The sequence below is a fragment of the Anabrus simplex genome, chromosome 9 (genome assembly GCF_040414725.1).
Source record: "Anabrus simplex isolate iqAnaSimp1 chromosome 9, ASM4041472v1, whole genome shotgun sequence".
NCBI classification, from domain to species: Eukaryota; Metazoa; Arthropoda; class Insecta; order Orthoptera; family Tettigoniidae; genus Anabrus; species Anabrus simplex.
This window is the reverse complement of record NC_090273.1, coordinates 129,463,258-129,490,606: the sequence shown is the minus strand read 5'-3', so window position 1 is coordinate 129,490,606 and position 27,349 is coordinate 129,463,258. Positions and strand designations below refer to the sequence as shown.

General features: G+C 37.0%; 1 protein-coding gene and 1 long non-coding RNA gene across 6 annotated transcripts in view; one reads left to right on the top strand and one right to left on the bottom strand.

Annotated features, from left to right (window-relative positions):
* dsd (attractin-like protein dsd) overlaps positions 1-27,349 on the top strand; it is a 391,073-nt gene that overhangs the window by 328,809 nt on the left and 34,915 nt on the right. For 4 of the 5 annotated variants that reach the window (XM_067153649.2, XM_067153648.2, XM_067153647.2 and 1 more), the window contains one exon: positions 16,228-16,306. In XM_067153649.2, the coding sequence (XP_067009750.1) occupies positions 16,228-16,306 (79 nt within the window). Of the gene's footprint in view, positions 1-16,227; positions 16,307-25,189; positions 25,294-27,349 lie in introns of all 5 variants that reach the window. The other variant, XM_068229230.1, reaches the window with a different exon arrangement.
* Positions 19,525-26,927, bottom strand: LOC137502185 (uncharacterized). Its single transcript, XR_011018703.1, has 3 exons — positions 26,807-26,927; positions 22,681-22,793; positions 19,525-19,739 (listed from the first exon to the last, which is right to left on the bottom strand). It is a non-coding gene; the product is annotated as an uncharacterized lncRNA (long non-coding RNA).

Below are 27,349 nucleotides of genomic sequence, written 5' to 3'. Positions count from 1 at the left end.
AATAATGACAATGCAGGGCCATACTTGTTGTTTTTGTATTCTTCTCTGAATGGCTAGCCTGGAGTTCAATAATAATATAAGAAAATTTATTGGACTCCAAGCTATTCAATACATTACAGGATGTTAACATTTTTAGTTAAACATCGTTAAAATGGAGACATGTTTCGCCCCCTATGTGGAGCATCATCAGTCATATCAAAGCACCTCAAAATGTTCATAAGTCCCAACCAGACGTCTGGTGTAATTTTGAGGTGCTTTGATATGACTGATGATGCCTCACATAGGGGGTGAAACATGTCTCCATTTTAACAATGTTTAACTAAAAATGTTAACATCCTGTAATGTATTGAATAGCTTGGAGTCCAATAAATTTTCTTATATTATTATTGAGATTATTTCAATACAGAAAATGATTTTCATTACTTGTAATAGCCTGAAGTTGTTAGGAAAAATCACTACAGAGCTATGACAGCAAGCTGTGTGGTTGGTAATGTAATGAGATGATTAAATATTAATATTTAATGGCTGGACAGGACAATGAAACAACTGTAGCTTCCTCGTTCTTGGAAGTATTGCAGAATGAAAGTGAATGTTAATAAGTTTAATAGAAAAGAGAATTAAGTTTCATAATTGTAATAGAAAAGAGGAGACTAGCAAGTAAGAGGAAATGAGGCAGCAGAAAGAAATTACTAAGCTAAGAATATTTAAATGAGTGAAATGGTGGAAGAGGCAGATTCTTATGTTGACTGGAAACACATGTCTTTCTAAGCTGACAATTTTTAGGGGACTGAGAGTGGGGATAAACTGACAATGTTTAGAGTAACAAAGAGGGAAGATGACCAAAAGGTTTGAAAACTGATGTGTTAAATTTCAGCACAAATCACTTTTAATAATATGTTATGTATGCAAATTAATAATATATAATTACCTGGAGAGAGTCAAAATAAAATTAATACATATATTATTATTTATTTATTTACCACATATCATACATATTTTAGGGATGGTCTTATGAAAAAGGACAAACCCTCACAAATTTTCAGTTGAAGTGACTCATAGAAGGGCTATTGTGATTTCAGATGAATTACAATTGGAATGAATGAAAAATTATTGAGCATATCACAAGAACCAATCTTCAAAGAGAAAGTGATGTTGAATGATTTAAATGATTCAATGTGGTCAAACTACTACTACTACTACTACTACTACTACTACTACTACTACTACTACTACTACTACTACTACTACTACTACTACTACTACTACTACTACTACTACTACTACTACTACTACTACTACTACTACTACTACTACTACTACTACTACTACTACTACTACTACTACTACTACTACTACTACTACTACTACTACTACTACTACTACTACTACTACTACTACTACTACTACTACTACTACTACTACTACTACTACTACTACTACTACTACTACTACTACTACTACTACTACTACTACTACTACTACTACTACTACTACTACTACTACTACTACTACTACTACTACTACTACTACTACTACTACTACTACTGTCATGCAAACAAAAATTCTGGTTTTCTATCACTGTGGGAAGCTCAGGCACCTTCAGAATCTGCAATTTTTCTCTGGTTAAAGGCGTAGAACACATTAAAAAACCAACTTGTTAACATTTTACTTGAACCTGCACCCTTTTCAGCAGATTTATGTTTAGTAGATTGCAGATGCTTGGATATCATATGCACCACCATGTGCTACGATGAAAGCTGCACTGCAAGATTCGCATCGAAAGTTGCTGTCTAAATCCTTATTAACCCCTTAAGCGGGGAGCTTGATACACACCGGCTCACTCTCAGGTGGGGAGCGTTTTCCCTGATTGAAGAAAATGTTTAATTACTTGATTAAAAACAATCTTAGACTGAAATGAACTATTGAAGGTCTCTAAGAGAAATATTTGTTTGAATATAATGTATTTAATTGTTGAAAAATCCTATTATTTTAATTTTTCAATACTTTGTGCAAGAACGTACTAAATGCATTCACACTGTGATATCGAGGTTGCTTCTTCCTAATAGCGGAGCTCTGGTTTTCATTTATACAGTAACCTTTACCTCAATGTTTGAGCAGTTTACTAACAATCTCTGCTGGAAATAAATGTTTCTGTGTGTGTTATATAGACGTTACAAACGAAATTTATCAGCTGACACATTTGAACAATACCGTGTACTGCGAAATCGAATTAAACAAATTATCCGCAATAAGAAATTCGATTACTTCCGGCGTCTATCCAATAATATAAACGCTGGTAGTACTTGGCGACAACTTCGTTCATTAGGTATTGGAAGGCCTCCTGTGAACCATGCTAAACCAGAAATACCGGTATGACGATATTAATAGACACTTTTCAGCAGATGTTTTTACTCCTGAACACGATATAGTGCAGGCCACCATCAAGTCTATAATACGACAACAATCATCTGATTACATAAAATCAGCTTCATGGTCCGTATCGCACTTCAATAGATTCACAATTAAGTATTTATTTATTTTCCACCTAGTCGATACAATGATTGCTTAAGGCAATTTTTAATGGTCAAAAGTGGTACATGTTTCGTATATTATCAACATCTTCAGCCACATAACACTGTTTAGATGAAAAATATATAAAATTGACAAAGTAATGCTTCATCTTGTCAATCTTATGTTAATTTTAAGGTCACTTCCTCTAAAGCATTACTTTGTCAATTTTATATATTTTTCATCTAAACAGTGTTATGTGGCTGAAGATGTTGATAATATACGAAACATGTACCACTTTTGACCATTAAAAATTGCCTTAAGCAATCATTGTATCGACTAGGTGGAAAATAAATAAATACTTAATTGTGAACAATCATCTGATCGTCCATATTTCGAATTTCGAACTGTTTCAGAGTCTGAAGTGAAACGAGTACTGATTTCAATTAAATCTCATGCAACAGGAGCTGATGAAATCCCTATTTTCTTTATTACTAACATTATGGATATAATATTGCCGGTTATTACTGACTTATTTAATGCATGCCTCTCCCGTAGTTATTTTCCGACAAAGTGGAAAGATACACAAGTTGTCCCAGTTCCAAAAAGGTCGCCAGCTAATGTAGCATCCAACTTTCGTCCTGTATGCATTCTTTCAGCACTGTCTAAAGCTCTAGAAAAATTGATCTATAGCCAGCTTGAACAGTATCTGGAAAAATATTCTCTACGTGACCCCTTCCAATCTGGTTTCAAGAAAGGACATAGCACAGGGACGGCACTGCTAAGAATTACAGACAACATTAGACGAGCTATAGATGAGCGGAAAGTGACTATACTTATTCTACTTGACTTCAGTAGTCCGTTTGACACAGTAAATATTAACATATTATTAGCGAAACTACAAAGATTTAATCTGAGTCCCTTTGCTATTCAGCTCTTTGCTTTGTACCTCTCCAATCGGCGACAACGTGTTGTCATAAACGGCACTACCACAGACTGGAAGACGAAGCAAACAGGTGTCCCACAGGGATCCGTGCTTGGACCTCTTCTGTTTACTCTGTATATCAATGATATATCTTCTCAGTTCAGTAACTGTATCATTTATATGCAGATGATCTACAAATATATTATCACTGTAAAGCTATTGATATTGAGTTTGGAATTCATCAGATGAATTCCATTTTATATCTGATTAGCTCCTATTCTAGTAAGAATTGTTTATTAATTAATCCTAAAAAGACACAAGCTATTATAATAGGGCAACAAAGGCAGTTAAATATCCTTAATAAGAAATTATTGCCTTCACTTTTGCTTTGTCGTGTAGCTATACCATTTCAGAAGTCGGTAAAAAATCTTGGAATTATCATAAGTGACACACTAGATTGGAGTGAGCACATAACAAGCATCTGTAGGAAAATTCACTCGTCACTTCACCCTCTCAAAACTCGCCAATCACTTCTTCCACTAAGCTTGAAAATTAAACTTATCCAGACCCTCATATTTCCCATACTTAATTATTGTGATATTGTAATGATAGATGCCACCATGGAACAGACACTAAAATTACAGAGGGCAATGAACTCATGCATTAGGTTTATATTTTCAATTAAATTTTCAGCTCATATCTCCCCCTATTATGAACTTCTCTCCTGGTTAAAAATCGATAAACTACGACATCTTCACGTTGCTACTCTCGTATTTCATCTGCTGAACGAATCTAAACCCCAGTATTTATCCTCAAAGTTTAATTTACTCTCCTCCTCTCATGAACACAACACACGATAGACTACGACACACTCAATTCCTGTGCATCGTTCATCTTCATTTAACCGCTCCTTTCAAGTGTCTGGTGCAAGACTATGGAATTCCCTTCCAGTTAGTGTTAGGAATTGCACTTCCTTAGCTTCTTTCAAGTGGTCTTGCCGAGATTACCTATTAAATGTATAACCAGCTTGTATGAATGGCAGTATGAATGGAAGAATGAATGAGGTTAGGATTTATATTTTGTTAAATTATTTCATTATTCTATTTTATAAAGTTTATTAGATATGTGGTTAAGTGTAAGAGAGGGCCGTGAGCCTTAACTTCGCCACAAATGAAGGCATGAAATAAATAAATAATAAATAAATAAATTGTAGCTTTACAAAGTTTACATGTACATAAAATATTTACAATGGAATATATTATAATACTCATGAAATTTTCTGTTGTGTTGGTTAGCGCTTTTGAGGGATCAAGTTTATACACCTACAATTCATAAGTGACACACACGGACTATATTACTCTACACTGCAGGTAATATTTACAGTATTTACAGTCTGCACCGTGTTATGCCTTTTACAACTGTTCATTATGATACACACGGAAACAGATCATGTTATATAAACTGTCTCGGCTTTGCATAATTTGTATGATTCCATTCCGAAACTCGATCGTTTTCTTGGTATGTATGGATGATTTACATCAATTGACACTTTGCTACCAGGGGTATAAGCTTCCAGAAATTTGCCAACAGATGGACAAATACTGGATTTATCTTGTACATTTTGGGAGGAATTTGTCCATTATTCACCTCATTGTTGGAAGTATCTAAAATGCTGTGGAGGAAAATATAATAATAATAATAATAATAATAATAATAATAATAATAATAATAATAATAATAATAATAATATTGGCTTTACGTCCCATTAACTACTTTTACGGCTTTCAGAAACGCTGAGGTGCCGAAATTTAGTCCTGCAGGAATTCTTTTGCATGCCAATAAATCTACTGACAGGAGGCTGACGTATTTGAGCACCTTCAAATACCACTGGTCTGAGCCAGAGTCGAACCTACCATGTTGGGGTCAGAAGGCCAGCCAGCGCTTCAACCGTCTGGGCCACTCAGCCCAGCGGGAAAAACATTTCTTCTTCGTTATCGGCTCATAGAAAATAGGCGTAGTGAACAATTTATTGCAAGAAATATAGTGTCCTAATTTAGGTTTCTGTACAGTCCCCTGCAGCAACAGTATGCCCATAAGAAGTTTTATTTCGTTCTTATTTGTTCTGACTCAGTCTTGATCTCGACTCCTTTGTTTCAGTTTACTAAACTGGGTTTTATCTGCGATGTCATGTTGGGCATCATTTGTCTGTTCAGCTATATTTTGGCATATCTCGTCATAAAAAAATAATTAAAATATTTTGCTTGGTTTTATTTTCCCTAAAAACTCTCCCTTTACATCACTATGGAATTTTGGATCAATGCGGGGCCTTCTTTGTCCAGTTTCAGTATAAGTTGACGAAGAACTAGCACTGGTTGGATTGTAATCAGTATTATTCTCATCACTGTCACTGTCATGATCACTACTTGAATTGGAATCAAACTCGTGTTGTCTTTTTCATGACTGCTGAACGTTCGCATCAGCTGGGCCCGAACCCTGTGCATTTGAGCCTGCAGTTCTTATTCCTGGTAAGTTCCTGTCACTTACGAATTCCTCTTCGGCAGAACTTACTTCAGTATGATCACTATTCTCCTCACTAAATTCCAACATTTCGTTTATCATGGCCAGTAAATTATCTTCCTCTTAACGGTGGGGGCCGGTAATTCCTTTTAGACATTCTAGCAGAAAAAATTTAAGAAAAAAGATCGAATAGAACCCTGGTCTCTGCAGTTTGGACAGAAATCATGAATTGTGCCTGTATTATGGATGCGTGTGATAATTAAATGTTGTGTAATTCGTGGTAAACACACACTCCGGTCATGAAGGAAGAACACAAGACGGGGGATAATAAATCAGGTCACAGTTCTAAAATGTCATCAGAGAGGTCTGTTCAGTATCATAATCTATAGAAATCACTCCTACAGCAATATTATTGCATCCAAGGGACGATTAAGCGATGATTTAAAGCTTCAGCGCGAGGCTATTGGGCTTTAGGTCGTTCTTGCCCGGACGTACGTTGCGTTCTTTATGATGCAACTTGTGGATGATGATACATTGGTATTGGAAGAACATAGTTGAAAGAATTCACATCAGAGGGCAGACTCATCCAGAATATGCTGCTAAAAATGAAATAAACCTCTGCGGGCAGGCAACTGAGAAAAAAAAATTGAGTCGGCAGATATATCTGCATTTCCTGCCGAGCAATTGAATTATATCCGCGGATCTCGCCGCATCGCCCACCGAACGGGTTAAACATACATTTACATTTTAGCATTGTGATATATTCAGAACAGAGAATACCTAATAAACAAATTACTAATTTAGCCTTCTTGGACTCAATTTCACTGCTATGTGCTACAAAATAGAATACGTGACCAAATTGCTTAGGAACAAGAACCAAAAATAACTGATTTGCTACCCATTGTCAGTACTGTGATATTCAAAATTGAGATTCCGGTGAGCTTTTGGTGGGAATGTGGGACAAAAAGCCTAAAAGCAGCAATGCCCTGCGTAACCTGTGACACGGTTCGTTTATGTATATCAGTGTAAGATGACGTATTTGTACTACTGAGACTGAATTGATCATCTGAACTGATAATAAATCCTTTGTGTTTGTTGTGTATTGGGTTCTAAATCTGTAGAATAAAAAGTTGAGACATTTCAAAAATAATCTAATGAAAAGACAGAAAGGGGATCATCATCATTGTACATATCTGGCAGTTGGTGCATCTCGAGACATGATTAGGATTATTGTGCATTTTAAATTCCTAGATTAATTATGTTTCATGTGGGTACAAATTTGAATATTGTTGAACCTGAAATCATGACCAGAAGATATAAGTTGATCATGTTCAGGTATTGCTAATTTGTCTGGTCGATTGGATGCTCTTTGACATGAATAGTAGGTGACAGGCTTGTTCGTTCTTTAATCTAATGTGCAGTTTGCCACAAGTGCATGGAAGTTTTCTCTGCAACCCAGTAAAAAAAAAAAAAAAGTTCTTTGCATATTTTGAGATATTAGGGACTGGTGGTGAAACGTTCATGAACTGACTCATTTGAACGACTTATTCGAAGAGAGTTACAAGCTAGTTCGCTTCTTGAGAGCTGATCGTTAAATTACGGTATGAGTCATTGGTTTATGAATGAGCTGATTCTGTCATAAACTTGAGCTCCAAAATAAGCTGGCTCATTTCAGCAACACTCTTGCTGAAATTAAATGTCACACAATATTATAGGAACAGTTGTGCAGACAGTTTTTTCATTATTGTACCACACAGTATATAAAACTAAACTAAACTTTCTTCAGCTTATCACAGTTATTTCTGGGGTTGCTGGAGCCACGTAGGCTCATTTTGGTTTTGGCCGGGGGTTTAGACCGGATGCCTTTCCTGGCGTCACGTAATTCTTGAAATGAAAATCTCGACACAGAATCGACCAAGATTCGAACCTCAGCCTTCCGGGTGGAAAGCCAGCAGCTAAGCCACTGAGCTAATCACGCCACCCCTATACCATATATAAAACTGTTCCATTTATTTACTAATGTTGCCAATAAAGCTTATATTATTTGAAAAAACTATTCATTCTATTTCAAGAGTAGAGTGACTTGACTGGAGAAGATATTCTGATGCCATCTGTTGTGTGAGATGTAAATAATCTCGTTCAGAATTGAAGGGGAGTGGAGAGGGCAGAGCCGTCATGACTCATTGTCTCCCCAGGGAGCCATAGCAGCTCATGAATGACCAAACTGACTTTTGAACAAATCATAGTCATCATCATCCACCAGTGATCTGGATTTAGGATGGTCATCCAGGTGGCAAATTCCCTATCAGTTGTTTGCTTAGTCTTTTCATAAATGATTTCAAAGAAGTTGAAAATTTATCGAACTGTCCCAGGGGCTGAGTTTGGTGAGCCACATGTCATCTCTCACCCAGTCCAACCAGTGTGTTTGAGGTCGCCCTCAAGGTCAGCGACCATCCACGTTCAGTTGAAGGGCAGTCTTTGCAGCTAAGGTTTCACTGCTATGGAATACGTGACATACCATTGCAGGCAATTTCTCTGTGATTGGTGCAACCTTGAATTTCTTATTTACAAGTATTTGCCCCAATTTGTCCTTGAATTCCAACCTTATCTTCATATTACGATCTTTCCGACTTTTAAAAACACCTTTCAATCTTATTCTTGTACTAATATCATTCCACGCCATTTCTTCACTGACAGCTCAGAACATATTACTTAGTTGAGCAGCTCGTCTCCACTCCCAAGCCTTCCCAGCCTGAAGTTTGCAACATTTTTGTAACACTAACAAATCATTCTGACTTCCTTTGGATCTCTTCCACTTCTCAAATCAGGTAATCATGGTGAGGGCCCCATACACTGGAACCATACTCTGACTTATACACTTTGCGAGGTACAGGAGGGAGCAAAGGAGCTAGCTCAAGCCATTTCTAGTACAGCCATTAGTTTTTAATTTGTGATCACTAAGTATCTTGGTCATTTTTCCTGCGTTAGTAATGTATGGGATGGGCCAGCAACCTAGGTGATTGAATGATCTACTGAGAAGTTCTCGCATTTTCAAATGATCTGTCCTTTAAACAGTTACAATTGCAACATAACTCTGTATAAAAAATCGAATTAATGTAGGCACCAGTAAAAGAGCTCTAGACAATGAAATTTTTCGAATGGAAATAGATTATATTATACCAAGGGGGTTGGCTACATGCTTCAAGGCTTGTAGCTTGCATTCGAGAGATAGTGGGTTCAAACCCCATTGTTGGCAGTTCTGAAGATGGTACAATGAAAAAGGAGGGGGAAAAGAAAATTATGTTGCAAATAGCTGTAAAAATAAGTTTTCAATCACCTTTCTGCTTAGTGTCAAACTTGGCAGGAATTTAATGAACGTAAGTTTTCGTGGCTCATTGTATTAACATAAAGAAATAAATGAACTGGATTAAAGCCACTATATATATATATATTTATTAATAATAAAGCCAAGCTTTCAGCCAAATTGCATTGACCTTCATCAGGGCATGTGAAGTTTTGCCTCCGACAGTGACCAAAGAAATTATCTGAAGGAACATGGAAGTCATGCCCGTACTATCCACGTCCTACCCCACTAACTGGACTCAAGGATCGTGGCGCTGTGCTGTGGTGGCTGGGAGGGAAATTACTGATGCACCGCCCTCTGTCGACAGTTTGAGTGCGTCCCGCTGTGCCATGGTGGTGTTATGCATGTATTTCTGCAGTACAGGTCTCCATGTATTTGATAACTTGAAGCCGTCTTCCCTGTTGATGTTATTTGGGCGCTGCTCTATCTCTATGGCTTCCCTCACAAGACGAGCATAGAAGTCTTTTACAGGCGTGATGACCTTCGCCTGGTCAAAGAGGATTTCATGGTCTGTACTATAGAAATGTTCTGCTATGACAGACTGGTTTATAGCGTTCTCCGTGGAGGATGAAAGAGCGACATTCTTTACCGATCTGATGTGCTCTTTCACTCTGGTGCTAACAAGCCTTTTTGTCATGCCAACATATGAACAACCACAACCACATGGAATTTCATATACGCCCGGTGTTTCAAGACGTGGCTTCTCTTTGACTGGTCGAAACAGGGATTTGAGCTTCCGGTCTGCGGTGAAAACTGGAATTATATTGTACTTCTTAAGAATGCGCCCTATTCTGTCAGTTATACCTGCCACATAAGGAAGGATTACTTTTTTTTTTTTTGCTGTAGTCCTGGTTGGTGTTATTCAAAGTTAGGCTCCTTGATCTTCACAGCTCGTGTTATGTCTCCAGATGTATAGCCGTTTTTCTTCATGGATGTTGTCAGTTCTCTCATTGCACTCGAGCGGTTATAATCGTCTGCAACATTATTCACCCTAGTATATAACGTACGAAGGAGAGCTGCTTTTTGGGAGGGGTGGTGATGTGAAGACTTATGAAGGTATCTTTCAGAATGTGTAGGTTTCTTGTACATTACATGGCCTAGTGTACCATTGTTCTTCTTGTATACTAACACATCAAGAAAAGGTAATTTGCCTTCATTTTCTACTTCCATTGTGAACTTGATCTTACTGTTAATGGAATTTAGGTGCTCTAAAAATTCATTTAAAGTTTCCCTTCCATGTGGCCAGACCGAAAATGTGTCATCCACGTAACGATAGAAGCACTTAGGTTTCAATGGCGCTGTTGTTAATGCAGTAGACTCAAAGTGTTCCATAAAAATATTAGCAGCCACTGGTGACAAAGGTGAACCTATTGCTGCTCCTTCTGTCTGTTCGTAATAATCCCCTTTGTAGTAGAAGTAAGTGGATTTTAAACAAACTGCTGCCAGATTGGTCAAGTCCTCAGACAGGTATTCTCCGATGTAAGCCAGTGTTTCTTCTACAAGTATATTAGTGAAAAGTGACGTAACATCAAAGCTTACCAGGATGTCACCTTCGTCCACCCGTAGTTCACGGAACTTCTGCAAGAAATGTTTCGAATCTTTAATGTGATGTTCTGTCTTCCCTGTTTCTGGCTGTAGTAGTGATGAAATATAGCGGGCTAACTCATGGGTTGCAGAACCAATGGCACTCACGATTGGTCTTAGTGGCACGCCATCCTTGTGTACTTTTGGAAGGCCATAAATGACTGGAGGTACCGGGTCTGAATTTAATAATGACTTCTGCACGTTGTAACGTGCTACTGCCATAACCTCTCGATCGACGTTCTATGAGTTTCTGCAAACTTCGTCGCATGTACATCTCCACATACTCTACAATTTTATGTTTCTACAGGACTATACACTATTATTATTATCTGCTCTGGTTATCAATACTTCTTCCTGTCATCGGAATTACCTTACTTTCTGCTCACCTGTCGTTACCCTCCGACATTTCTCGACACACTGACTGCTGTCTTTCTGTCTGCCTCGCACCTATTACGTCACTTGCCACGTCACATGATCTTTCTCGAATGAACTGGTCTTCGCTTCTGGGCGTGTATATATTGGACCGCTTGGCCCGTCTTGGGCAGACTGGCATCATCTTCTGTAAATAGTTTTTAAGTGCTGTAATATTGGTGATGTGGACTGAGCCTGAACATCGTCAAACAGAACTTTCTCAAGCTTAGGTGATTCCGGAAAAACATAAATTGGCAGACTGAACTTTCTCAACCATTACGCAGTCGGAGTTTCCATTCTTTTCATCCTCACTTATCCTTATTGTGCTGATCCTTCTTTTTATCCTACCCTTTTTTCCTTTATTTCGGTGTATATGGATTTTATATTAGAGCGCCCTGGAGGCGTCTTCGTTTGTTTTTTAATATGGCCAAATAATTTTTTGATCTTCATAGTAAAAGTATACTTGTTCCTTCCAAAGTTGATCGGATAATAATAATAATAATAATTATTTGAGGTGTGTGTGTGTGTGTGTGTGTGTGTGTGTGTGTGTGTGTGTGTGTGTGACGCCTCCCTTTTAAAAAAAAATTGAGAAAACTTGTTTTGTGATCTAGTCCCCTTATATGGTTATCACTCACGCTAGGTGGAGTTATCTGAGTCAAAGTAACGATTTTGTAAAAATATTTTGTCAAACTTTTGTTGGGTTACTCCTTTTTCCAATACTTTTCCTCCTAACGGTGATCTGAGCTATTCGCCTTTGTGATTAATGTCCGGGGTTTTGCTTGGGCTTATTCTCCTTGTTTAGCAAGGTGTGTACTGTGATAAAACTTTTACCCCAATTCTATTAACACAAAAAAGGGAGTCTTTCTTTTAAAGAGTTTAGAAAATTCTAGTCAAGAAATGTATTATCTGATATATTTATTTGTATAACTATTGGAAAACAAAAGATAGGTCCTGCATGGCAGTTCCTTTTTAAACTCTGTGTATATTAGTCAATTCAGTTTTGCAAAAAAGAGTTAGCTTAATTCTCTCTCTTGTACTTTTTCGAGGATCTGTATTCTCCAAGTATGTCAATGCGTACTGTATTCTCGTAATAGTTGCTGTTCCAATACACTTGGTCACTCTAAGAATTTCTTTGAAAAGGTGTTGTTCTTTATTTTTTTTGGATGTTGGTACCTACCACGGTAAACCTCTCCTATTATCCCCCCCCCCCCCTGCCCCAGTACTGCTTCCAGCCACTCTGCTTTTTCTTGTTTTGGCGTGACCGACTTCGTACTGTTGCCTATGCATAGATATTGTTTTGGCATTTTTTCTTTTTTCATTTCTCACAACCGTGATGGAAAGATTTGTTGTGGAGAAAGCTCTCAAGATATCTTAACTATATTGCACAAACTACGTTACAACGTGTTCTGGAAGTGTTGAGCTCTTCACTAGTCGAGTGACTTGTGCATTAATTTTCTTAGTGGGATTCCTAACTTTTTTATACGTTTCTTCTTCCAGTAGGTTGTTCATTTTTGTTTCGTAATCAGTTGTATTCATGATGACTGAAACATTACCTTTGTCAGCTGGAATTACAATTATACTCTTGTCTTTGCGAAACACATTAGCTTCTTTAAGTTCACCTTTGGTCAGGTTTTGACGTGGTGGCTTCGCTTTTCTAAGCACGTAAGATACATCTTGACATGCAGAAGTCATTACTAAATTCAGACCCGGTACCTCCAGTCATTTATGGCCTTCCAAAAATACACAAGGATGGCGTGCCACTAAGACCAGTCATGAGTGCCATTGGTTCTGCGACCCATGAGTTAGCCCGCTATATTTCATCACTGCTACAGCCAGAAACAGGGAAGACAGAACATCACATTAAAGATTCGAAACATTTCTTGCAGAAGTTCCGTGAACTACGGGTGGACGAAGGTGACATCCTGGTAAGCTTTGATGTTACGTCACTTTTCACTAATATACCTGTAGAAGAAACACTGGCTTACATCGGAGAATACCTGTCTGAGGACTTGACCAATCTGGCAGCAGTTTGTTTAAAATCCACTTACTTCTACTACAAAGGGGATTATTACGAACAGACAGAAGGAGCAGCAATGGGTTCACCTTTGTCACCAGTGGCTGCTAATATTTTTATGGAACACTTTGAGTCTACTGCATTAACAACAGCGCCATTGAAACCTAAGTGCTTCTATCGTTACGTGGATGACACATTTTCGGTCTGGCCACATGGAAGGGAAACTTTAAATGAATTTTTAGAGCACCTAAATTCCATTAACAGTAAGATCAAGTTCACAATGGAAGTAGAAAATGAAGGCAAATTACCTTTTCTTGATGTGTTAGTATACAAGAAGAACAATGGTACACTAGGCCATGTAATATACAAGAAACCTACACATTCTGAAAGATACCTTCATAAGTCTTCACATCACCACCCCTCCCAAAAAGCAGCTCTCCTTCGTACGTTATATACTAGGGTGAATAATGTTGCAGACGATGATAACCGCTCGAGTGCAATGAGAGAACTGACAACATCCATGAAGAAAAACGGCTATACATCTGGAGACATAACATGAGCTGTGAAGATCAAGGAGCCTAACTTGAATAACACCAACCAGGACTACAGCAAAAAGAAAAAAGTATTCCTTCCTTACGTGGCAGGTATAACTGACAGAATAGGGCGCATTCTTAAGAAGTACAATATAATTCCAGTTTTCACCGCAGACCGGAAGCTCAAATCCCCGTTTCGACCAGTCAAAGAGAAGCCACGTCTTGAAACACCGGGCGTATATGAAATTCCATGTGGTTGTGGTTGTTCGTATGTTGGCATGACAAAAAGGCTTGTTAGCACCAGAGTGAAAGAGCACATCAGATCGGTAAAGAATGTCGCTCTTTCATCCTCCACGGAGAACACTATAAGCCAGTCTGCCATAGCAGAACATTTCTACAGTACAGACCATGAAATCCTCTTTGACCAGGCGAAGGTCATCGCGTCTGTAAAAGACTTCTATGCTCGTCTTGTGAGGGAAGCCATAGAGATAGAGCTGCACCCAAATAACATCAACAGGGAAGACGGCTTCAAGTTATCAAATACATGGAGACCTGTACTGCAGAAATACATGCATAACACCACCATGGCACAGCGGGATGCACTCAAACTGTCGACAGAGTACGGTGCATCAGTAACTTCCCTCCCAACCACCACAGCACAGCGCCACAATCCTTGAGTCCAGTTAGTGGGGTAGGCCGTGGATAGTACGGGCATGACTTCCATGTTCCTTCAAATAATTTCTTTGGTCACTGTCGGAGGCAAAACTTCACATGCCCTGATGAAGGCCAATGCAGTTTGGCTGAAAGCTTGGCTTTATTATTAATAAATATATATAGTGGCTTTAATCCAGTTCATTTATTTCTTTATGTTGGCAGGAATTTCTTTTAACAACAGCCATTGTATTGTGTGACTAAGTGGTAAAGAGTCAAATGCACGATTCCAAATGTTATCAGTGAATCTAGCGCTGTACTTTTTAAAAATCAAGGTCATTCTTGAAAATGAAGATTCACAAAGATTGTTGAAGCAACAAAGTGCAACATCTAAGGTTACTTCTTTCGTGGAATCAAAAATTAACATCGTTTAGGTTCTGTAACACTTTTCGTACACAGATCTGCAAATGAAATAATTTCAAGTTTGGTGGCTGCATCATCTATAGTGAAAGTCAAAATGCAAAACAAACTTCTCCTGGTGCTTGCCTGGGAGTTTAGTAGGAGAGATTTGAATTATTTCTGGAATATTCTCTTTCTCTCCTCAAAAGTCACAATCTAAATCTGTTCTCACAATCTGTTGGTAGAACAACTTCTTGCTGGCCTCTGATATATGGGATGTAAGTAGTTCCCCTTACAATTTTTTTTTGGTAGTTCCATATGTTCTTCCTTGTATGACTAGGGTCTAGAATTTAGCAAAGCATTGTAACAGTTGCCCTTAACAATTTTCAGTGCATCCAACATTTTTCTATAGATCTGATGCCTGATGGGTTCTCTTCACTCTTCTCTCTGTACAGATTCCATGCGTTGGAAAGTAGTATATTGTTTGCTGTAAAAGTGCATTTATGATAAATGATTTGTTTGTTTATAGATATTTTTTTTTCATTTTGTACCCATATTGCTAATAGTCAATAGCTAACAGTTATATTAACAGTGTTATTCTCAAGACGGTTGGAGATCCAAAGTAATGTAGTGAATAATATTCCTGTGTGGGCTTTTTTTTTGGAAGATATTTTGGAGCTTTGACTAATTTACAAAACAGCAGAAATGTTAAAGATTCTAGATTATGATAAAAGAGCAGAAAAAGATGATCACAGGGAAAATTGAAAGAAAAATTAAATGGTCACTAGGAATTACTAGATGGTTCTTGGAGAGTCTTTGCCCATGTTCAAGTATTAAGGACAGAAGTTGTGGGCAATTTTAATGCTACCTTCATTCATTGCAACAGGTTTTATACCAACGTGTAAGTTATCATATGTTAAATATATGTCCACCACCAGTTGGATCCTACTCTCTGGCCACCTTTTCTTTGGTCTTATTCTTGGTCTTATAACGTAGAAATTTAAAACCAACTTGATTTCCATGTGCTAGTAAATTGTTGACATAAGTTTATGGAGTGATAGTATGATTTTGGTATAGTTTGTCATGGAATGAAGTAGGGTCTAATTGGAAATGTTAACAAAAAGATTTGTTGAGGATATATGGAAGCAAAATATGAAAAGATGAAAATGGATAGGAAGAATCATTTGTGCTGTCTTTCAGAATTGTATTAATTTGATGTTCTGATTTTCATTGTTCACCCTGATTCGTGTATATCATTTCATCACTAGGAACTCTCTGTTGTGAAATTTGTGAATCTTATGGTGATTCATTTCTGTTGCAGGTGTTTCTTACTATTGTTGCTGGTTGCTGCCATTTTGTGGAAAATTAAACAAAAATATGACATGTATCGCAGAAGACAGGTAAATTAGCCAGCAGTGGATCTGTTTAATATATATTTTTCACATTGATGATATGTTTGCTTTTGTTGACTCACTAGAATTTATAGAGGAACATGCACAATATACAAAATGTTTCATCAGAAAGAAACTTTGCCGTATGACGATGGACAGTGACCACTTAAGCCTGCTTGATTGAAAATTAGATTGATTTTACGGAGACCAGGATGAAATATGTTGACGAAGGGTTCTGGGTTTGGTTGCATGGGGAATCTGGTGATAGAGTTCATAGCTCAGAAACCTGCCTGTCCACCAGTTGGGTGGGGAAACTGCTAGCTGTAAAGACCTTCTTTAGGTTGTTGTAGGGGATATGACTTTAGGGATTGAACAAATCCATTTGCCCTGGATGGCAAAGCTGGGCGATAACTGTTATTTCGTGTGATATAGGTGAAAAACTGTTGTAGGGGAGATATTGCAAATTTGGATGTGAACAGAATAAATATAAGCTGTTTTGTAAACTTTCTGTCATCTCTTCTTTCCACTCATGGCTTGACAGAAACTACTCTTTTTCTGATATTGCTGCAGTTATGATAAGAGATGGAGATTGAAACTGTCTGTTTTACAACAAAACTTCAACTGAAGTTGATGGTAAATATTTTTACATTACATTTTGTTTTCAATCTGCAATTTTCTAACAGTAAGTCTACATGGACAATGAAAAAAGCAGATATAAAATTTTTAAAAAATGAAAAGGAAAATGGAGAAGAACCTGAGACATCTGCATGAAAGTTAGGGACACTCACCAGTAGACAAGCAGTGCTACAGGTACTTACATCCATATTGCTAAGTTTTATGGGCCTTTCTTTTGTTAAATAATGGCCAGTGTCACAAACCCTTGGACATGTATCTGTTTATTTATGACATAGATCAACCTCCCAAGGTTTGAACTAAACTGTTGTCTCCATAGTTGTGGCTTCTCCTTGCAAGCCCTTCCATGGAGACTAGAAGGCAGTCAGAGGAGAGAGGTTTGGGAAGAGTGGCAAGACGTTTTAGGAAATTATAATGTATTCAGTAATGCCTAATATATACATGCTGTGGAAATAAATGTCATAGCACAACTTCTTGTAGTTGTTCTGATTTCAGTGAACAGCATTGTGTAATTGGTGAGTTTATCTTTTCTGTGAAGTAGTGGTATTTTCTTATGAAGCAAGCACATTGTTTATTAACCATGACAGCTTATATACACATACAAATTATCTTTCAAAGGATATTGTTGACATTGTAGCAAGACTATTTTCTTTTAAAATTGTTCTCTTGTCAGTTAAAACAACATTATACCATAGATATGTGAATAGTCACTGCACCTTAATTTTAGGAAGGAAAGTTTAAAAATTTGAAAACTATAAATACTACAGTACAATAAATTATAAAATGAAGCAATTTGTAGTATCAAAATCTTTATTAGTACAGTCCAGCTGCATTTCACAATATGTTGATGTCTGGTTTGCGTTACCAATTTGTGACAGTAACTACGAATTTCTGTGGCACAAACTGATGACAGATCTGTTGAAATTCACAATCCTTCATAATTGACTGGGAGACTTAGCGCAATGCTAGTTTTCTTACGAAAACTGGAGTTTTTTGTTAAAAAACACGTGAGAGTCACCAATGGCTCTAATTTTTAACTCTCTTGTTATTGTTATACCTTTCAACTGACACATTTCACTCATGACCGCACATCTACACTGTTCCTTTTCAGTCACATATTCGCACACCCTTTTCTTTGATTTCTAGAGACTTCACTTTTTGTCCACAAAATGCCTGGTGGATATGATTTGTCTGTTCAAGACAAGTTTTTTTTTTTCAGTTATGTTGGCAATCCTTGCCCATACCGCACTTTCTTCCTGCAGTGCGATTACCAATTTGCTATGCCTTTTAAATAGTGTGGAGCTTTCATTTAGCCACGAACAACCTATAATAACTCATATCAGCCATTCTACTACTTAAACCAATGCCATGCAAATGATGCAATATGTACATGCTATGCAGCATGCTTTTTTACTTGGGTGGAAACAGAGTTCCCAAAAGAATGGGCGAAAAAGTACCAGCCTCCAAATTTTTGTATGTCAGGAGCACTGTACCAACCTTGATGCAGATGATAGATGCATTCCCAATTTCTTCTAGCCAGATAAAATATTAAAAAAAAAAAAAAAAAAAATTGCAGTTATTATTGCCATATATGCAGTAAATAGAAAGAAATCTTTCTGCATCAACATGACTACATGGAATCCAAATTGTCTCTCACATTGATATGTCAAACTAACTGCATTTAAATACTGCACAGCACCCACTTTCTCTTGCTTGTTTTTGTATGCACTCTCTCAGTTGCCAAAAACCAGACACTAATTCACCTTGTTCCAAATCTTTCAAACACTGGGCCTTGCACAGCTGTTTGGTAAGTTTGGGGTTAATGTAAGCCAGCCTGATGTTCTTTGGATCTAGGTTACTTAGATTTTTTAAAAATTATCTGTCTTAGGATTAGATGAATGAGTGAAGTTTTGTTAACACCTCCAATGTTGTCTGCTTAAATCTGGCCTTGACAGCAGCAGCAGTAGTATCTGCCGTCAAAATGCATTCTTTACATTGTCTAAACTTGATTCATGTTTCTTTAGTGTTCCGTACAAAATATAGGCTGTGGGATAGGTAGAACCCTCCAACTTTGTAACTGTAATCATTTCTACTAAATATTTTGCATGCTTTGGCATGATTTTCAGATATTTCACCACAGTTTAAAGAGCTGAGAAAGTCCATACCAGCATTATTTATCTCTCAAATCTCCTCACTTTTAACAAATGCAACAATTTGTGAAAACTATTCAGATAAGTAAAATGCACTTTGAAACCAAGAGCTCTGTCGAGTCACCATACGTACAGGATACATTGGACATCTCTTCCCCAGCTGTTCCTCTAGACACTGTGCATATAATTATTTCTTTTACGGGTGTTTAGAAACAAACTCTTGGTTTTCACAGTGGCTTCATTCAGTTTCTGGAGCCCTTGCACCCTAGGTAGATTTGGGGTAGATCCACAGGGGTGGACCATTCGTGAGCCCAGTGGTTTCAATAGGATAGGAAAACACTAAAATAAGTTTTACTGTAGTGAAACAAATAAACAGCAGCGTAGTGTCATCAAAGGATAGGAGATAGGACATAAAATAATCACACATAAAATGCAATCCAACTTTATTAACATTAAAATAAACTTGAAGAAATCAAATAAAGTTGGCATAAAATTTAGCAACCAGACTGTTCCCAACCTGGATCAGTGTATACTTGATACTGTTCTGATAAGTCCACATGATTTTAAATTATTATTTCAAAATTAAACAATGATTTTACACTCATTTGTTCTATAATGTCTTGTTTCCACCATTTAATTATTTATCTTGATCGGGATTGCTGAAACATTAAAAAGGTTTCCTTAAATAACTTTTATATTAAATTTCCATTAATTTACCACATATTAAAATTAAGTTAATTTATATCACTAATTTTTTTTAATGTGAGAATATTTTCTTTATTTTGTCGCTCTAAACTTGTCCACTTTCAATAAACCACTATTAAGATTTCTAACTCTCTGAATTGATTTACATTTTCTGAAATTTAATTATTTGCACTCTTGAATATAATTCTTATCGATGTTTGGTCAGTTCCTTTCTTTATGGTGGTTCATTTCTTTTTCTTTCTCTTTCTATTTGCTTTACGTTGCACTGACACAGATAGGTCTTATGGCGATGATGGGATAGGAAAGGTCTAGGAGAGGGAAGGAAATGACTGTGGCCTTAAATAAGGTACAGCCCCTGGTGTGGAAAGAAAAACAGAAGAACATCCTCAAAGCTGCCGACAGTGGAGTTCGAATCCACTGTGTCCCAAATGCAATTATACTGTGTATCTTTATTAGGGACCTGGGCTAGATGAAGTTTTTGAAATACCAGAGAACTTTTAAGTTGCAATGTCAATTCACTGACCGTCACAGCATTGTTGCTTGTTGCTCCTTCATATGGTGCTATCTTGTAACTACTTTCTGAGAATTATATCTCAAGGATTACACCAAGATACTTTTACTGAGGATGAACACTGTGTAGGTTAAGTGAAGGGAAGAATCTACAAGATTTCTTGAATCTCTTTATTGCCTTGTTCCTTTAGAAAGTAAAAGAGACAACAACAACAAAAAAACTCCACTGCTGACATTCATTTAATCAAATCCTTACATTAAAAAAATGTTTCTAAAGACAGACCCAGCATAGGGCAGTAGTAGTAGTAGTAGAAGGCAAACTAAAATATGCTTGCATAACAGATACAAATGATAACCAGAAAATATGATATAGGACTAAAAAGCAAATTAAAAAATGAAATATGCATACTACCTCGAAGTTCATCCACGCATATTCTCTGCTTTTCACGATCAACCTTTTACTGTGAAAATTTCTTTTTAAAAGGGCACCTCTTACGCATTTATGCCATTTTAAAAACAAACGAATGATAACATAGTTTCTGAAGCCTGCCGCCAACAGAAGCAGTGTTCGCAAGATGGCAGACAGCAGTGAAACTTAATATTGTTCACCTCAATGCAGCATAGTGACAATTCTTTAAGGAAAAGGAAACGTGGTGTTAGAAACAGAGTCTTATAAGGTGAATGTTGTAAAAAAAACAGGGTACATTAGTCACAGAGAAAAGAGTATAGCAGGGAAGATACCAGGGAATTCTTGTGGGTAAGTAGAATCCAAAATTAGGACATTTCAATGGTCATATGGAACATGAAAGTGTCACAGATTAACGTTCAGTTTTCTTCTTTGCAGGTGTAACAAATACTGCTTGAAATAGTTCAGTGATGATGAAAAATCACAAATGTTTTCTTCTTTCTATGATATGACTACAAAAAACAAACAAGATATATTTCTACATAGATAACTACAGATGCCACAAGCAGACAGTTGTCGAAATATGATAAAATAAATACTTACTTGAATGAAAGGGCTAGGATGGCCAGTATGGCTGAACTACAAATCCATAAGAAGCATGCTCAAAAATTTCTTGCTAAAATCAACAAAATTGAAGAACTCTGTTCGACTACAGATGATGTATGTGGGATTGTTGTGGACTACATGCCTTTGCCACATATTCCGGTTCAGGAAATATGTTATCGGCAACTGTGGGTGAACATTTTTGAAATATATAAAATCAAGATGGAAAAGACTGCAGTATTTGTGTACCATGAAGGACAGGCTCGGAAAGGGCCAAATGAAGTATATACCTTCATTCAACAATATATAAACGATTTTACATTTCGAACAAAATAAGGCATCTTCACGTCTTTTCAAATGGCATTAATCACACCGTCATTTGTTTCTTTTCTGCCCAAACAGTTGTTGGTAGATTCGAATCTATAAACCAGTTTTTTCCTATTAGGGGACACAGTCTTCCCATGATCGAGATTTCGGAGATATAAAAATGATCTTTGTGAAAAATCTACAGAGTCTACACACGAGAAGAATATGCTTGAAAGATTGTAGGACTGGGCGAGTTGGCCGTGCAGTTAGGGATGCGCGGCTGTGAGCTTGCATCCGGGAGATGGTGGGTTCGAATCCCACTGTCGACAGCCCTGAAGATGGCTTTCTGTGGTTTCCCATTTTAACACCAGGCAAATGCTGGGGCTGTACCTTAATTAAGGCCACGGCCGCTTCCATCTCCTAGGCCTTTCCTGTCCCATCGTCGCCATAAGACCTATCTGTGTCGGTGTGACGTAAAGCCACTAGCAAAAGATTGCAGAATCAAGTAAATCTAGTAAATTTATCATAAAACTGATAAAGATTGAAGACATCAATGATTTTAAATGGTGGACAAAATATTATAAGAAAGATGTACTTTCTGTAGATTCTTTGGAGAAAAGTGTTTCTACAGAACAAAAAACAGTCTTTTGCAATCTGCCAGTTTTCACATTGTGTGTACAGCCGAAAAGCACCAGGAACCGTAGTGTCATACATATACATTAATGCACTTCTAAGGAACACCTTCAGACTGCTGAAAATCTCTGAGGGGTATATTAGTAAGATACAGTTGCCAACTTCAAAAGCTTACATTCAGAGAACACCTATTAATTCAAAGAAACTGCAAGACATCTGCAAGGTGATGCAGTATATCCCTCATAAGCATGAGGAATTTTACAAGGACATTCTGACATGGCCAACAACTGATCGTGTACGTGATGGACTTTGATCCTATAAAGCGGCACTTCCTAATTATTCCCGAATAGCAACATAATTTTGTTTATTTTTACAAAGACACAACTTCACTGACTTTAATGCCCCTTATTGGGTGAAATATATAAATTGCTACTTACGTTGATGGACGAGATGCGGGAGTTGGAAAACATCAATGAGGAAAGTGTGAGAGACTTAAATCTTGCACATGAAAAGATTTCAGAGTCAAAAATTCCATCGGTCAACCAAGTTTCTGTAAATGCAATAATATCATAATTACTTGCTAACACATTATTAAGTAATACGTGAGTCTTTGTTCGTAAACCTCTTATGTACTTATTACCAGAATATAAAATCTAGAGGTAGATTGAAGGACATAATCTTCTTGTACCTAAAGATGAATTACACCCTGCATTGTGTATTGCTCATAAGGTAACAAAGTCACTAAAAGTAAGAGGTAGAAGGCCACATTTATAACTTTAATAAAGCAAACTATTTCAGATTGTACAATTTGCTGAGAAACTGTGAAGGGGATGTATGAATGATTGTCATGTTGATGAAGCTGTTGAACGTTTGGTGAATGTATTCCCCAAGTAAGATCTTACAAATGCAGGTATCCTGTATGGTTTTCTATAACTATAATTGATAACTTGAAATTGAAGGAGAAATTCATTTTAAATGCTTGGGTAGTAATCTCTTTCTAGTCTAGAAAGCCAAGAATAACGGCCGAGAGGATTCGTCGTGCTGACCACAATCTTGCAGTCTGCAGGCCTTTGGGCTGAGCAGTGGTCACTTGGTAGGCCATGGCCCTTCAAGGGCTGTAGTGCCATGGGGTTAGTTTGGTTAGTTAATTTCTTTGGGTTATTTAATTTAGTTTTTTTAGTTAAAGAAAAAAGGTGGGGGAGGTAGATAGAAATTAAGAATTTCTTAGCATTAAATCCCAATAACAACCAAGCTCGATAGCTGCAGTTGCTTAAGTGCGGCCAGTATCCAGTATTCGGGAGATAGTAGGTTCGAACCCCACTGTCGGCAGCCCTGAAAATGGTTTTCCGTGGTTTCCCATTTTCACACCAGGCAAATGCTGGGGCTGTACCTTAATTAAGGCCATGGCCGCTCCCTTCCCACTCCTAGCCCTTCCCTGTCCCATCGTCGCCATAAGACCTATCTGGTTGGTGCGATGTAAAAAGCAACTAGCAAATTCCAATAACATACGAGAATAACCTCTTTTGTGAGAGTCCATGTCATGGATATTCGAAGGAAAAGGAGGAAGAGAGAGATGATAATCATTTTGAAATAAATGGCTTAATTTGAGTAAGGTGGGCACGTTGATCAGAACATCGTAGTGTCATACAGTGTATCGCTCGCAGAATAATAAGCCAGTATGACCTAAGCATTGTGTGGTGTTGAATAAGACTGGCAGGTTTGCTGTCTGTGTCAGGAAAGTGCATTGCCAACTTTCCACCAAGGTAGATAACAGAGAAACCGGAGTTACGTATACCCTATTGGTTGCTCTATTGCTGTGTTTTAAAATAATTTTCTCTGATAAACACCGAACGTGTCACCCGAGATCTTTTACATACACACAGTGAAGAATGGACTTCTTTTCGCTCTTCAGAAATTCGATTTTGCCCCGTTTGAACCCGTGATAGGATCCAAAGGTTGATTCATAACCACAGAATACTTTTTAAGTCCAAAGAGTATGAAATGCACTCTCTATGCTAACCATCTATAACCCAGCCAATAAACTTAAAATTGGCAAGTGGGTGGTTCATTTCATACATGATTTTTGTGGAACTTATATGATCAAAGAAACTAAAAATATGCAAAATTCACTTTAGACTTGAAAATGAAATACAGTAGAACCATATTATTTTTAAAAATATAGCAAAAGTCACATTTTCCCCTAAATTTGTTTTATTCGTGTATAAAGTACAGAATTTGCATAACACTTTGTTTTAAAAGGAGAACAATAACACTTTGATTTCCACCTATTCAATACATTAAAAGCAATTATAAAATTAGGATCTCATCCTTATTTTTTTCCTTAATTGGTAACATTGTTCTAGATCTTACACTTATGGTTTCCCTTGTAAGAATATTTATAGCTAAATATGTTCAAGAGATGAACGAAACATGTCCTATGTTTTAACAATTAAGCAATAAAATAAGGATGAGATCCTAATTTTATAATTACTTTTAATGTATTGAATAGGTGGAAATCAAAGTCTTATTGTTCTTCTTTTAACAGACTTTCAATACGGAGAAAATGAGTATAGACACTTTGTTTTATTGCAAATGTGAATTCTTGCAAGTCCCTAGAGTAATTGGCCATTTCTCTTAGTTTTTGTTCTTGTGTGCATATTTAACTATTTTTCCTCCTTGCCAGAGTTGCATTTGAATTGAGTCACTGACTGGTTTCATACTGATGTAATAGTCTTGTATCTTACAAGCTATTCAATTTCTTGGGTATGATATCTAATCGTTATTAGTACTGGAAATTTTACCATGGCTGTGTTATTTTATTGCATATACTGTGTTTCTAAGTTTGTACTGTGTATTCCAATTGAATGTCTGATAATTGTTTAATTTCATGTTGAAAAGCTGTACACTGATTAATTTTTGTATAGAGAACATATTTTTTCTTTTCAGGCTGTTGTGGAAATGATTGTTTCTGAAGTCTATTGGTTTTGCCTCTTCCTTGTCCTTTCCAGATCCTTTCCTCAAATCTACTACTTGGAGAATATATGAGCAGTGTAAGGCAATATTATTCTTCATATAAAGTTAGTTAAATTTATTTGGCTGTGAATACCGTCAGTACTAAAGTGTTAGCTTATCTAATAAAAACTAATCCAGGCTGTATTCGTACAACTATTCTTGTATTATTAGGAAAAATATATATTCTTTCTAACCTATCAACATTTAGAAGAACAAATGCAACAATCTCAAAGGTGTGTTTGTATGGAAGTTACCTTATCTGCTGCTGTTACCATATGTTTAAGCATTTAATATATTTTTTGTATAAAAAATAATTTTCAACCAACATTTAAATAGCCTAGTATCTTCATTTTCTTCCTTAAAATAAGCTTCATAGATAAGCTTAAAATAAGTTTTAAAACTTGATTCGTCATGCAATCTTGAAATAACTATATCACACCTGAGTACAAATTTAATGAAATGTGGATGGACCCATATCCTGAAAATTTCACAAAAGGCTTGAAATATTCAATAAAATACTTAGTATAATTACCATTTCCAGTAGGGAACACAAATGAAAGTGTGGTCAGTAATTCCTATCTCCATCTCCAAGTCTCTATAGAAACTGTTAAGTGACATTTTAATCAACAAATCTAACATAACCAATGAGTTGCTGTTTGTCTCGAATGCAAATATTGTCTTCTATTTATAAAGCACATTAAGAGAAACCACAATTAAGCTATCCAAGTTGATGATGAGGAGGAGACAATTTAACAGCCATTTTCCCGTACAGTAGCATTATAGCAGAGTGACATTATCATTGGTTTCTCACCGAGATAGGTTGCGGTTTGAATGCCGATCAGTGCTTCTGGGATTTTTGAAACAGTCATGTTAGTGTATTGAGATTCTGCATAAAGTCAGAGGTTCCATGGCTATGATTATAATATGACCAGTTATATAACTATAAAATTTGTTTCTTAGTTTTTGATATGGCATTCCACTTTACAAATGAGCAATCATAGGATTGTTCTTTCATGCTAGAGGACCCAGAACTGCCTACAGATTTTGATTATATTAATTTAGTTTAGAATAATTTTACACTCTGGGGTCAGTACCTAGGGTGCCTCTTAATAAGTTATGAGAATTTCATGACTTATTCTTTTGATAAGAAAACAGTAAAACAAACAAATAACAACAGCCCATTGAAAGGCTTGACCTGCCAAGACAACTGTTCCCAGGCAGATGTTCTGCAGATATTGGAGTGTCACGATTTGTGACCTGGTCCACTGTCTCTCATATTAGACAGCTCTCAGTTGATCTGATGAGGCTGAGTAAACCCTGCTCTAGCCCTCATTGCAGAATTAGAATTATTGGACTGGCCAAGATTCAAACCAGAGGCCTCCAGCTAAGAGGGAGACTCACTATCCCTACACCACAGGGCTGGTGTAATCTCTTGGTAGGTGTGAGGAGAAAATCTACAATCTAAAATTGCCTGACTTGTTGTGTTTAAAGACCACTTGAAATATAAGTTATAATATGTGCTTTGTGACAAAGGCAATTGTATTAACTCACCCATTTCAGGAGTGCTGATTTTTTAATGACTTCATCTGAAAACTCCCATATGCAGTATATGCATGGTTAGATAATTCAGTGATACTGTGCGATTCACCAGGTGTGCTGCAAAACTTCAGATCCTTTGTGATATTGCTGGTAACAGTAATTAAGATCATTTCTCTTAATATTAATTGTGAAAAAGAAACAAGAGAAAAATGTTCAAGAGTGTAAACAGGAGACTACTGACATGCAGGATTATAATAAAATATTTTTATTAACTAGAAGGTAGCCTCCGAATGGTCAGCATACTGGCCTTTGGTTCAGAGGGTCCCGGGTTCAATTCCCGGCTGGGTCGGGGATTTTAATCGCTTCTGATTAATTCCTCTGGCTTGGGGACTGGGTCCATCCCAACACCCTTCTCTTCATATTCACACATCACACTACACTACCAGCCACCACAGAAACACGCAATTGTGATCACATCCCTCCATATAGGATGGGTGGCAGGAAGGGCATCCGGCCATAAAACAGGGCCAAATCCTCATGTGCGAAGCAGTTCGC